This window comes from Anomaloglossus baeobatrachus, chromosome 2, assembly GCF_048569485.1.
Source record: "Anomaloglossus baeobatrachus isolate aAnoBae1 chromosome 2, aAnoBae1.hap1, whole genome shotgun sequence".
Taxonomy (NCBI): Eukaryota; Metazoa; Chordata; class Amphibia; order Anura; family Aromobatidae; genus Anomaloglossus; species Anomaloglossus baeobatrachus.
In genome coordinates, this window is record NC_134354.1 from 689,444,683 (window position 1) to 689,458,383 (window position 13,701).

At 41.8% G+C, this 13,701-nt stretch overlaps 2 protein-coding genes across 5 annotated transcripts in view; one reads left to right on the top strand and one right to left on the bottom strand.

Annotated features, from left to right (window-relative positions):
- LOC142292100 (cell division cycle-associated protein 7-like) overlaps window positions 1–13,701 on the top strand; it is a 179,172-nt gene that overhangs the window by 40,160 nt on the left and 125,311 nt on the right. The gene's annotated exons all lie outside the window — the stretch shown is intronic.
- The window catches only part of AMHR2 (anti-Mullerian hormone receptor type 2), an 84,173-nt gene that overhangs the window by 11,010 nt on the left and 59,462 nt on the right, over window positions 1–13,701 (bottom strand). For both annotated transcript variants that reach the window (XM_075337210.1, XM_075337209.1), the window contains 2 exons: window positions 8,636–8,750; window positions 265–422 (listed from right to left, as the gene is read on the bottom strand). In XM_075337210.1, coding sequence (XP_075193325.1) covers window positions 265–422; window positions 8,636–8,750 — 273 coding nt within the window. The remainder of the gene's footprint in view (window positions 1–264; window positions 423–8,635; window positions 8,751–13,701) is intronic.

The window sequence follows — 13,701 nt, forward strand, 5'->3', positions numbered from 1 at the left end:
GAAGGGAGGGATTTGTCTTCTTTAGAGAGACAGAGATGTCTTATGGATTTTACAATTTCTTTATGACACAGACGTTCTGCATAATGTTCAAAATGAAAGTCACTTTGCCCTGGTCCTCAAGCCCTCTCCAGTGTATCCAAAATGGCTACATATCTACAAATCTCATTTTTCCCTTTGCACAGTTCATTCATATCCAATATTGGCAGTAATCCCTCACATGTAGAAGGTTTTGTGATACTACTATTTGGTGTATCCCACACATACCATGTTTAATGTTACCGGGTCCCGTGGATTCTTTTTCATTTGGCAGTTCTCCAGAACCACAGATAAACCGAAGTCTGTTATCACACAAGAAGAATCTGCAGTCACTAAGATATTGTCACTGCTCAAATCTCGGTGAGCGATTGCAGGTTTGCATACATCTGTCAGTAGAAAGAACATGTATAATTGAGTGTATAGACATTTTTATCACCTCATTAAACAATGGTAACAGCATACAGTACATAACAGCTAAATCAATAGAATAGGTGCCATATTGAAATTTGTAAGGGTTTTTTTGTCAAAGATTGGGACTAAATAGTTTTACAGCTTCTGAAGAACAGTCATCAAAACACTTAAAGCAGATAATTTACCAAAATGTTCATGTTGAAATGGACACACAATGTAATAGTGGATGAACAGGGGAATAAAAAGTTGTCTTTTTTTTCTTTTTATTTTATCATCTCACTGTTGCAGAGATATTAGCAATAAAAGTATCTGGCACCTAATTAGTTAAGTCCAATGAATGTGAGGGTCATTCACTTATTCTCCCTGTATGATTCTGACCAATCATAAGCAGTCTGCAACATAGTAGAGAAAGAAGACCACACCCCACAACAGCTTAGAGCAGATTTCTCAGCATGTGAGATGTAATGATACAGCTTTGGCACTACGGTCCAGTGTTTTCACTGCAGTAATCATGCATATCGGCTTCTGTGATAATCCTTAGTGTTAAACAGGTGGTGCTCATTGTAATAAACAGTCCATATGCATAAAAATCTGAAAAAAGGAGTGGCACTCACCTTATTACAAAAAAAGAAACAAAAAAACCCAAAACAAATACACTTTATTTCATAGTCTTTAAAAATGGGTCAGCGGTCGGATGCAAGCCTCACAAGGACGACGTCTCGCTACTGTACTATACTACTATACTGTACTATTTCTGCATTATGCCAATTTTCTACTTTGTTTATCTAAAAAAAACTATTGTATAAAAATGTGGACTAATGGAGAACAATACATTGGTTATTAAAGGGTTAATTCAAAGTTAAGAGTTGAACAAAATCCTTGCCATACAAAAATGGACTTAGGCTGGTTTCACACTACGTTTATTTAACATCCGTACTTAACGTTATTTTAGCGGAAATACGGATCCTGCTTTTACAGCAAATAATGTATGCAAACGCATCTGTTATTTTGCAGGATCCTGCACTGGATGTTTAGGGGCGGGCATTGGAGTCATGTGATCGGGAGTGAGGGGAACTAGACTGGGAGCCGGCTTCTGACAGCTGCAGACGCTGGTAACCAAGGTAAACATCGGCCTTGGATACCCGATATTTATCTTGGTTACGAGTGTCTGCAGCTGCTAGGAGCAGGGCTGCCTGCACACGTAACCAACGTAAACATCGGGTAACTAAGAGAAGTGGTTACGCGATATTTACCTTGGTTACGAGTGTCCGCAGCTCTCAGGTGGGAGAGAGAGGAAGGGGAGGAAGGGGGAAAGACAGGAGAGGGAGGAGAGAGAGGGTGAGGGAGGGAGGAGGAGAGAGAGACAGATCACGCGAGACTGGTTCTGGGCATGCTCAGTACTTTCTGGGCATGCTCAGTACAAAAGCAGGATCCTGCCTATCAGCACGCCAGCGTTCACATGCGTTTGCGTGCTGTTTAGTCAGGATCCGGTGACTTGCAGTATTTGGACGCAGCTCAAAAACGCTACAAGTAGCGTTTTTGAAACATGTTAAAAAACTGCAAGTCACCGGATCCGCACTATAACGCACGCAAACGCAGGTGAACGGATGTTAACGCGAGTCCATTGCAAATGCATTGAAATGAAAACGCATTTGCACTGGATCCGCTTTTCCGCTAAAAAAACGTTATGGACGGATGTTAAATAAACGTAGTGTGAAACCAGCCTTATCGTACATTTACTGTGGAATTTATATCCACAGCTTGCTCTGCATTTTCACAGTTAGACACGTGATAAAGCCTGGCCTTGGAGGAAAGTAATGTATCTTTAGCTCCAAGCATTATTTTTATTGTCTCGAAAAGTAACATGAGGCAATAAGAAGGGTGAAAATAATAAAGCAGAATACAATTCTGCAGTTCTGCTAAATGAGCCAAACATGAAATATTTTACTAAAGATCAACTGTACTTTCTGTAGATATATGTTGTTATCCTTTGGGATTTTTTTTACTCAAGATGCATTCAGGACTTATTTTTTCCATCCACCTTGTCCCCCTCACTTTTTGCAGCACATCCGTGCATGTGTCCTGATTTTTTTTTTATGCCACGGGGGGTCTAGTTTCCAAAATAGGGTCACGTGGGGGAGCTCCACTGTTTCTATCTGCTGTGTGCCCAAACAGTGGTTTTCTGCCACATATGAGGTATCGGCGTACTCAGGACAAATTGCCCAACAAATTTTGCGGTCTATGTTATCCTATTACCCCTGTAAATATTGAGCCTAAAATAACATTATTGTGGAAAAAAGTACTTTTTTGTTTTTATGGCTCAATGTATGAAGCACGTGAGGGTTCAAATTGCTCATTACCCATCTAGATTTATGCCACGGGGGGTCTAGTTTCCAAAATAGGGTCACGTGGGGGAGCTCCACTGTTTCTATCTGCTGTGTGCCCAAACAGTGGTTTTCTGCCACATATGAGGTATCGGCGTACTCAGGACAAATTGCCCAACAAATTTTGCGGTCTATGTTATCCTATTACCCCTGTAAATATTGAGCCTAAAATAACATTATTGTGGAAAAAAGTACTTTTTTGTTTTTATGGCTCAATGTATGAAGCACGTGAGGGTTCAAATTACTCATTACCCATCTAGATTTATGCCATGGGGGTCTAGTTTCCAAAATGGGGTCACATGTGGGGGAGCTCCACTGTTTCGGCACATCAGTGGCTCTCCAAACGCAACATGGTGCTGCTAACGATTCCAGCTAATTTTCTGTTCAAAAAGTCAAATGACGCTCCTTCCCTTCCGAGTCTTGCCGTGCACCCAAACAGTGGTTTTTCCGACACATATGAGGTATCTGCATGCTCAGAAGAAATTGCCAAACAAACTTTGAGGTCCATTTAATGCTGCTACCTTTGTGAAAATGCAATATTTGAGGCTAAATTAACATTTTTGTTACAAAAGGTAAAATGTTAATTTTTTCCTTCCACATTGCTTTAGTTCCTGTGAAGCACCTGAAGGGTTAATAACTTTCTTGAATGTGGTGTTGAGTAGCCTGAGGGGTGCCGTTTTTGGAATGGTGTCACTTTTGGGTGTTTTGTGTCATGTAGACCTCACAAAATCACTTCAAATGTGATGTGGTCCCTAAAAAAAGTGGCTTTGTAAATTGTGTTGTAAAAATGAGAAATTGCTCATAAACTTTGAACCCCTATAACTTCCTTATATTTTTTTTTCCCCAAAATTGTGCTGATGTAAAATAAACATGTTGGAAATATTATTTATTAATTATTTTGTGTCGTATGTCTCGCTGGTTTAAGAGCATAAAAATTCAAACTTTGAAAATTGCGTAATTTTCAACATTTTCACCAAATTTCCAATTTTTTCACAAATAAACACAAAAAATATTGTCCTAAATTTACCACTAACATGATGCCCAATATGTCACGAAAAAATCAGCCTGAATCAGTGGGATCCGTTGAAGCGTTCCAGAGTTATAACCTCATAAAGTGCCACTGGTCAAAATTGCAAAAAATGGCCCGGTCATGAAGATGAAAACAGGCTGGAGGCTGAAGGGGTTAAATATATACACTGACAAGTAAAAGGGAAACAATTAGAGATGAGCGAACCCTTGGAAGTTCGGTTCACCGGGTTCAGCTGGACATTAGATACAGTTCGGTTTGGGTCCCAGAATTGACCTGAACCCCAATGGAAGTTACTGATAGGGCAGTTCGGGTCTACGCTCACATGAAGCCAGCCATAAACAGATCACTTCCGGGGAGGGTGGGGTACATTTTTCCAATTTTTTATTTCGTGCACACTACATTCGATCATGCTGTTGTTACCCACACTGTGAGCCGTTCAAACACTGCAAGCGGCTCGCACTGGGCTAAGCAATGAGCGAGTGTACATGAGCAGAATCGATGCTTGCACAAGTGGTCAGCATATGTTAGGCACCTGAACTCCGAACCCAAACTATGTTGTTTTTTTGTAACGCCTGTGTTTGGTACGGACACTGAACACCGAACCTCGGGTTTGCTCATCTCTAGTAACAATGTTTGAATTTTTAATATTTATCATATGATTATTTATGCAGACTCCTGTCATGTCACTGCATGGTTACTGTTTTGCGCCTACAAATCTAAATTTAAATTTATATTATTTTGTTAGCATTTTGTAAACATGCATGGGCATGTTCCCGATCAGATTCAAGCATGTCTCGACCGAATTCTGATCCCAGGTTTCTTCTACACGGTCCAAATGTTGGTGCATGCTGGTCAACACACTTGGGTATGTATATAGCTTTGTCTTCACCTCCACCCACAAGTGTTCGATTGGGTTGTGGTTTGGGAACTGTGGGGGCCAATCCATGACCTCTACTTCATTGTCATTAGCCATTTTTTTTGCCAATCTCAATTTGGGTCGTTGTCCTGCTGGAACACTATGCCGCCCTTTTCATACTGATAGTACTTGAGTGTACAAAGTAACTCGTCTTGTAGGATACTCACATACAGCTCAGCATTGAGATCACCATCGATTCTGATCAAGCATCAAATGCCTTTGGCATAGAAACAACCGCAGGCTTCCTCCACCGAACTTGACAATTTCTTCAATCTCTTGATCTGTAAGCTCCTTTTTTCCTTGGTTCTTCAATACTCATTTGCACCCATCAGAGCGTAGTCTATTGACTTTTGTCTCTTATCCCCAATTCACCTGTTTCCAATCTTCTACTGTACACTTTTTACTCTGCTTATGATTCGGTGTCCCTGCACTGTCCTGCTCCTCTTCCCCGGCAGGGACTCCAGCACACTCATCCTCCTAGCCACTTAGCTCCATTCCCGGTCCCTGCCGCCGACTCCTGGGGCCTGCACCACACAGGCCTCCTAGGAGCACTCTTAGGGGTACTTTGCACACTACGACATCGCAGCTGCGATCTCGGTGGGGTCAAATTGAAAATGATGCACATCCGGCGTCGTTGTCGACATCGGAGTATGTAAATCGTTTTTGCTACGATTAACGAGCGCAAAAGCATCGAAATTTTATGATCGGTGTAGTGTCGGTCATTTCCATAATGTCGCGGCAGCGACAGGTACGATGTTCCTTGTTTCTGCGGCAGCACACATCGCTGTTTGTGAAGCCGCAGGAGCGAGGAACATCTCCTACCTGCGTCCCGCGGCTCATGCCGGCTATGCGGAGGGAAGAAGGTGGGCGGGATGTTTACGTCCCGCTCATCTCCGCCCCTCCGCTTCTATTGGCCGCCTACCGTGTGACGTCGCTGTAATGCCGCACGACCCGCCCCCTTAGGAAGGAGGCGGTTCGCCGGTCAGAGCGACGTCGCAGGGCAGGTAAGTGCATGTGAAGCTGCCGTAGTGATAATTTTCGCTACAACAGCTATCACAAGATATCGTATGGCCGACGGGGGCGGGGACTATCGCGCTCGGCATCGCTACAATCGGCTTGCGATGTCGTAGTGTGCAAAGTACCCCTTAGAGTGCGCACATCTTTTCTTAAAGGTTGAACGCGCCCTAACCTAGCTCTAGGATGAAAGGCACCAGGTATTTCAGGAGCCCTCCCTGGACTTAATTTCGAATTTTTCCAATTGTCATGGCCTCACATGATGCATGGCAATTTTCTAGGTCAAGAGACTGTAATCGCTGAGCTGGATGATGCTGTTTCTCTTTTCTTGGGAAATCTTCTTCATGACTGCTCCTCGATTTAAACTAGTCACCTTCCACTTGGGAACCATCCTCATGACACAGTGAGCCATTAGAGAATGTGAGAACAGGTTGTAATTTTTAATATACAATATAAAAAAATGTAAACACCAGCAGCAAAACAGTAACTATGCAGTGACATGAGAAGAATCTGCATAACTAATCATATGCTATAGTTGGAAGTCAAATTTATGTATGAGATAGCCAAGATGATTGTCTATAAAATTAAGGTAGGAAATCATTCTGCTGTGAATGTTATATTTTATGTTGTTAAAAAATTCAATAAAACATTTTGGAAACAAAAATGATGGTAGGCTCCCTCAAACATGTAGTGGATGGTGAGATATGGAGCCTAAAAGTCAAAAGTTGAAAACATTATTACCCTTTTGCTCCTCAGTGTACATACACTACAGTTCAAAAGTTTGGGGTCACCCCGAAAATTTTGTCTTTTCCATGAAAAATCATACTTTTATTTATAAAATGTGTTGCATAATAAATACAAAAAATATAGTCCAGACATTGACGAGGTTAGAAATAATGATTTTTACTTGAAATAAAAATGTTCTCCTTCAAACTTTGCTTTCGTTAAAGAATGCTCCTTTGCAACAATTACAGCTTTGCAGACCTTTGGCATTCTAGCTGTTAATTTGGTGAGAATCTGAAGATATTTCACCCCATGCTTCCCCCTCCCACAAGTTGGATTGGCTTGATGGGCATTTTTTGCATACCATACGGTCAAGCTGCTCCTACAACAGCTCAATAGGGTTGAGATCCGGTGACTGGACTGGCCACTCCATTACAGATAAAATACCAGCTGCCTGCTTCTTCCCTAAATAGTTCATGCATAATTTGGAGGTGTGCTTTGGGTCATTGTCCTGTTGTAGGATGAAATTGGCTCCAATCAAGCGCTGTCCACAGGGTATGGCATGGTGTTGCAAAATGGAGTGATAGCCTTCCTTATTCAAAATCCTTTTTACCTTGTACAGATCTATAAATCTCCCACTTTACCAGAACCAAAGCAACCCCAGACCATCACATTTCTTCCACCATGCTAGACAGATGGCGTCAGGCACTCTTCCAGCATCTTTTCAGTTGTTCTGCGTTTCACAAATGTTCTACCGTGTGATCGAAACACCTCAAACTTTGATTCGCCCGTCCATAACACTGTTTTCCAATCTTCCTCTGTCCAATGTCTGTGTTCTTTTGCCCATATTAATCTTTTCCTTTCATTAGCCACTCTCAGATATGGCTTTTTCTTTGTCACTGTGCCCTGAAGGCCACATCCCAGAGTCGCCTCTTCACTGTAGACGTTGACACTGGCGTTTTGCAGGTACTATTTAATGAAACTGCCAGTTGAGGACTTATGAGGCGTCGATTTCTCGAACTAGAGACTCTAATGCACTTGTCTTGTTGCTCAGTTGTGCAGCGGGGCCTCCCACTTCTCTTTCTACTCTGGTTAGGGCCTGTTTGTGGTCTCCTCTGAAGGGAGTAGTACACACCGTTGTAGGAAATCTTCAGTTTCTTGGAAATTTATTGCATGAAATATCCTTCATTTCGAAGAACAAGAATAGACTTTCGAGTTTCACATGAAAGTTCTCTTTTTCTGGCCATTTTGAGAGTTTAATGGAACCAACAAATGTAATGCTCTAGATTCTCAACTAGCTCAAAGGAAGGTCAGTTTTATAGCTTCTCTAATCAGCAAAACTGTTTTCAGCTGTGCTAACAAGCTTGCACAAGGGTTTTGAAGGGATTTCTAAACATCCATTAGCCTTCTAACACAGTTAGCAAACACAATGTACCATTAGAACACTGGAATGGTGGTTGTTGGAAGTTGAGCCTCTATACACTATGTAGATATTGCATTAAAAACTAGACGTTTGAAGCTAGAATAGTCATTTACCACATTTACAATGTATAGAGGTATTTCTGTTTAATTTAATGTTAGCTTCATTGAAAAAAAAATGTGCTTTCCTTTCAAAAATAAGGAAATATCTAAGAATCCTAAACTTTTGAACTGTAGTGTAAACTAGTGAGCGAATGGTTAGGTCACTTTTTTATGCAGTTTTACGGCTTTCAAAGCCTTAAACAGTTAAAAGAAATGCAAAAAAAGTGAACATCTGCACAGCAAATAATTTTGACATTGCAGTGCATATGTTAATTCTTTTCAGCATTTGTTAAGTGGGATTTTATGTGATTTTATGTGAAAATACACTATGTGGACATACCCTTTTAGTGCTTTGGATAAACTTATGCAGTGTCACAAATAGGTATTTTGAACATTTCATTGTATTATTGGAACATATACAGCTATCCTGGAAAGTTTGTAAAGCCTGTTGATTTTTTTTTTTTATAAAATTTCCTTACACTTTAAACTACAAGTGTGTTTCAGGCATAAAAAAATCATTACTCAAACCCAGTAATGCAAAAAATGTTTAATATAGTTTTTTTTACTGCATATTGCAATGTGAGCTAATAAAATACTAACCTCCATTCCACAAGTCACTATGGAGGAAAGCCAAACCTCTGGCTAAGGAAATGGCCATGCGACAAGCTGTGTCCCAGTCAATCGTTTGGTCAGTCAAGTAGCTCCTCAAAGAGCCCTGATGGTAAAACAGAGAGACTGCAAATGTTAAAATTAATATTATATATAAAAAATTGTTTAAAAGAAGTGAAGTCCTCAGTGGTTGATACCTTTTAATGGCTAACTGAAAAGATGGTAATAATTGCAAGCTTTTGAGACTACTCAGGTCTCTTCATCAGACATGGTATAACACAAAATCTGAAAAGTCACATATTTATACACAACAGGACATAGAATAGTGCAGTAAAAAAAACAACAAAACACTGCACTATTCTATGTCCTGTTGTGTATAAATATGTGACTCTTCAGATTTTGTGTTATACCATGCCTGATGAAGAGACCTGAGTAGTCCGAAAGCTTGCTATTATTACCATCTTTTCAGTTAGCCATTAAAAGGTATCAACCACTGAGGACTCTCAGTTCTTTTAAACATTTTTTTATCTCTACTGGCTAACACGGTACAAGGATATATTTTACCTGTATTATATATAATATACACACACACACATATATAATATACATGTACACAAACACACGTATTAGTACTGAGCAAGTGTTTTAGTCAGGAGTGGAGAAAAGCTGCAAACTATAAATGCTTTAAAAAAAAGGAAGTGTTTATTTTAAGTTACGGAATGAAGAATGAATGAAAAAAAGAGAAATCTAAATCAAATGAATATTTGGTGTGACTGTTCTTTGTCTTCAAAACAGCATCACAGAATCAATTTTCTATATACACTTGCACACAGTTTTTGAAGGAACTTGAGAGGGAAGTTGTTCCAAACATCTTGGAGAACTAACCACAGGAAATATGTGGATGTAAACTTGTGCCAAGTCTCACCATGTGATCCCAAACAGTCTTGAGGAATATACAGACAGATTCCTATCCTTTATCCAGGACCATCAGGGAAGCATCTGATTGGCTTAAAATTTCTTCTGCAGCAGTCCAAACGTATAGCTAATGTGATTAAGAACCGTCTTAAGCTCAAAACCTAAATGCCCCTTTACACACTGAGACTTTCTAGCAATCCCAACCTGGCCGGGATCGCTACAAAGTCTCTGGTGAGTCGCTGGTAAGCTGTCAAACAGGCAGACCTGGCCAACGACGCAGCAGCGATACGGACCTGCAGAACGACCTAGCAGGTCATTGGGGACGTGTCAAAGCAGCTATTTGAAAGGGAAGTCGCTAACGAAGTCGTTGTAACGGTGTCAAACACACAGATGCATGCTGCGCAGCGGGAAACAAAAGACCAAAAAATGGTCCTGAAAGATTTGTAGCGATCAGCGACCTCACAGCAGGGGCCAGGTCGCTGATGCGTGTCACACACTGCAATGTCGCTGGGGAGGTCGCTATTACGTCACAAATCCGGTGACGTTACAGTGATGTCGTTAGCGATGTTGCAGTGTGTAAAGGGGCCTTTAAGAAGGAGTTCTAAAAATTATGATATGGTCCCACAGAGACTTTATCTCAACATCATCGAGTCTTTCTGGGATGACATAGAGACAGAAAGATTTGATCAAGCTTACATACACAGAAGAGCTGTGGTTCCCCAAGATGTTTAGATCAACCTCCATGGAGAGTTCCTCAAAAACCTGTGAGAATTTATGTTGTTTGTTCATTCATTTTCCATTTTATGTCATAAATAAAACTAGCACTTCTATTTTTAAAACCATTCTTGGTTTGCAGCATTTTCCCACACCCGTCTATACCTTTTTTACAATACACACATACTATATATATATATATATATATATATATATATATATATATATATATATATATAATTTTCAATATATAACTATATAAATTATGGACATCTTATTGGATGTCAACATGCATTTCCCAAATCATCTAAGACAAAGTAAGATATTTGTATAAGCCATAGTACTCCAGGGTGCACTCTAATATTCTCCTAGTGTTCTTTACCGTTTATAGCAGATTACGGTTGCAAAGATGCACTGTTTTTTTCTGTTAAAATATTTGCTGTTTTATAGTTTTATATATATATATATATATATATATATATATAGCAGAAGTAAGAAGTCCCGGTGCACCGCCTACTCCACGTGTTGCCGTATATTCCGCAATTCAAACCCCGATAAACCATGGAAGGGATCCTGGTGCAGACTCAGAGTGCAAGCCACAAATAATCCAAAGGAGAAAGAGAGTCGCCTCCTTTGGATTATATATATATATATATTTTTTTTTTTTTAAAATGGGATACCCAATTTAAGGACTATTTCAAAGATCTGATATTTCATATCCACTTCGCTTGCTCTGTAAAATCTGAGTGCGTTATATTCAGATTTTGCTCCTGGTGTGGATCTCACCCCCTATATATCGCAGGAGTAAAATCAATAGTGAAAATTTACTGAATGAGCATGGTGTTGAAAATTTGCAGTAAATTAACTTAGACATCAGTTTTTCACATACGAGTTCTATCCAAGTTTTTCATGGATATAAGTCGTACCTTTTATAGTTTATAGGATTATTCACATTCCCTCATTTTTTTTGCAGACTCAGTGGTCCCCACTGAACCTTTAGGCCCTGTGCGCACTTACCGTTTTTTTCCCGCGGATTTCCTGCGGTTTTGCTGCATGTTTCGCTGCAGAAAATGTTCATAACATCTCTGCAGTGATTCACCAGCAAAACCTATGGAAAAAAAAATGCTGTGCGCACTATGCGGAATTTGACAGCTGCATGTTTTGCTGCGGGATTCCCGCAGCAAAAACAATTGCATGTCACTTCTTTTCCGCACGTCGCTGCAGGATTTCACTCCATTGACTGCAATGTAATCGTGAAATCCCGCAGGGAATAATGCAGGCAGCAAATTCTGTGCGGTACATTGCGTTTTCCTGCGTTATCCCCTCCGGTATTTCGCAGTTTACCTGCGGTAATGTACATCGCTGCCTGCGGTTTGCAGGGAAGTGATGTCTTTATGACAGGAAGAGGAAGCGGAGCAGAGAGTAAACACACACACATCACACAGACACAGACATCACAGACATAGAACACAGACATAGACATATAGAATACACATAGAAAGCAAACGGAAATATAGAAAAAAAACCACGTGGGCTCCGCTGTATTTTTACCTTCCAGCCAAGGTAAGCACACAGCGGCGGCCCGGTATTCTCAGGCTGGGGAGGGTGAGGGGCAGGGTTAATGTCCCCCGCCTCCCTCCCACCTCCCGCAGCCGAGAATATCAGCCAAAACTGCCCCGGGACTGTCGCATCCATTATGCGGCAGTACCGGAGTGTCCCCAGCTCTTCTAGATGCCGTGATGCGGTGGTCGATCCAGGTGATAAGGAGTTAATGGCAGCGGATCGCCGCCACTAAGTCCAGGCTTGATCATGGCAGCGTCTATGAGAAAGCTGACATGATCAACCCGTAAGTAAAGTGAAAAAACACACACACCGAAAAATCCTTTATTTTAAATAAAACACAAAAAAGCTCCTGGTTCACCCGTTTATTAACCCCCCAGAAACACACCGCTCCGGCGTAATCCACGTCCTGCGATGCTTGCATCTAGCCGCGACTGACACAGCGCTGAATGCAGCCTCGCAACGAGACAGCAGAGGTAACCAAAGGGCATTTCCCACGGCCGGTAATTTGAACTCACTGCGGACCGTGAGAAATGCAGCGTGTGTTCACAGGGACTCTATCTCTCTATCCCTCTATCTAGCCATCTCTGTATCTACTCTTCTATCTATCTATTTATCTATCTGCTATCTAAGCAATTTTTTTTTTATTTTTTTTTCAATGTGCTTTATTGCATTGAATGCATTAAAGCACATGTACCAACCCGCACGCGGCAAGACCGCGGCAATACCGCAAACAATACCGCGGTAAAGCCGCGGCAAACCGCATACGGTTTTTGGGTGCGGTTTGCCGCGTTTTTTTACCGCGTGTGTGGTAATCTTTCAGTGCTTGCGGAATTTTCTTGAGAAAATTCAATTTTCCAGTGCGCACATAGCCTAACACTTGTCCAACATGCTGCAAAATCAACTCTATGGGTCAAAAAAAAAAAATCAGGTAGCACTCATATGCCATCCATCTGCTATCCGTTTTTCACTGACTGTTTGAGAAACCGACATCCTAGTGGCCTTAAAGCACGTGTCTTATGCGTGACTCTAATATTATTATTATTAATATTTATAGAGCACCATTGATTCCATGGTGCTGTACATGAGAAGGGGGTTACATACAGGATACATATACAAGTTACAATAGACAGACTGGTAGAGAGGGAAGAGGACCCTGCCCTTGCGGGCTTACATTCTATAGGATTTTGGGGAGGAGACAGTAGGTGGGGTGTTGGTCGGGCGGCAGTTCCGGCACGGTGGTGAGGCTTTACTAAAGCTGGTGTCACACATAACGACGACGACAACGACGTCGCTGCTACGTCACCATTTTCTGTGACGTTGCAGCGACGTCCCGTCGCTGTCGCTGTGTGTGACATCCAGCAACGACCTGGCCCCTGCTGTGAGGTCGCCGGTCGTTGCTGAATGTCCAGCTTCATTTTTTGGTCGTCACTCTCCCGCTGTGACACACACATCGCTGTGTGTGACAGCGAGAGAGCGACGAAATGAAGCGATCAGGAGCCGGCACTGGCAGCTGCGGTAAGCTGTAACCAGCGTAAACATCGGGTAACCAAGGGAAGACCTTTCCCTAGTTACCCGATGTTTACGCTGGTTACCAGCCTCCGCTCTTGCTGCCAGCGCCGGCTCCTGCACTGTGACATGTGGCTGCAGTATGCATCGGGTAATTAACCCGATGTGTACTGTAGCAAGGAGAGCAAGGAGCCAGCGCTAAGCAGTGCGCGCGGCTCCCTGCTCTCTGCACTGACATGTAGCTGCAGCACACATCGGGTTAATTAACCCGATGTGTGCTGCAGGAGAGCAAGGAGCCAGCGCTAAGCGCGGCTCCCTGCTCTCTGAACTGTGACATGTAGCTGCAGCACACATCGGGT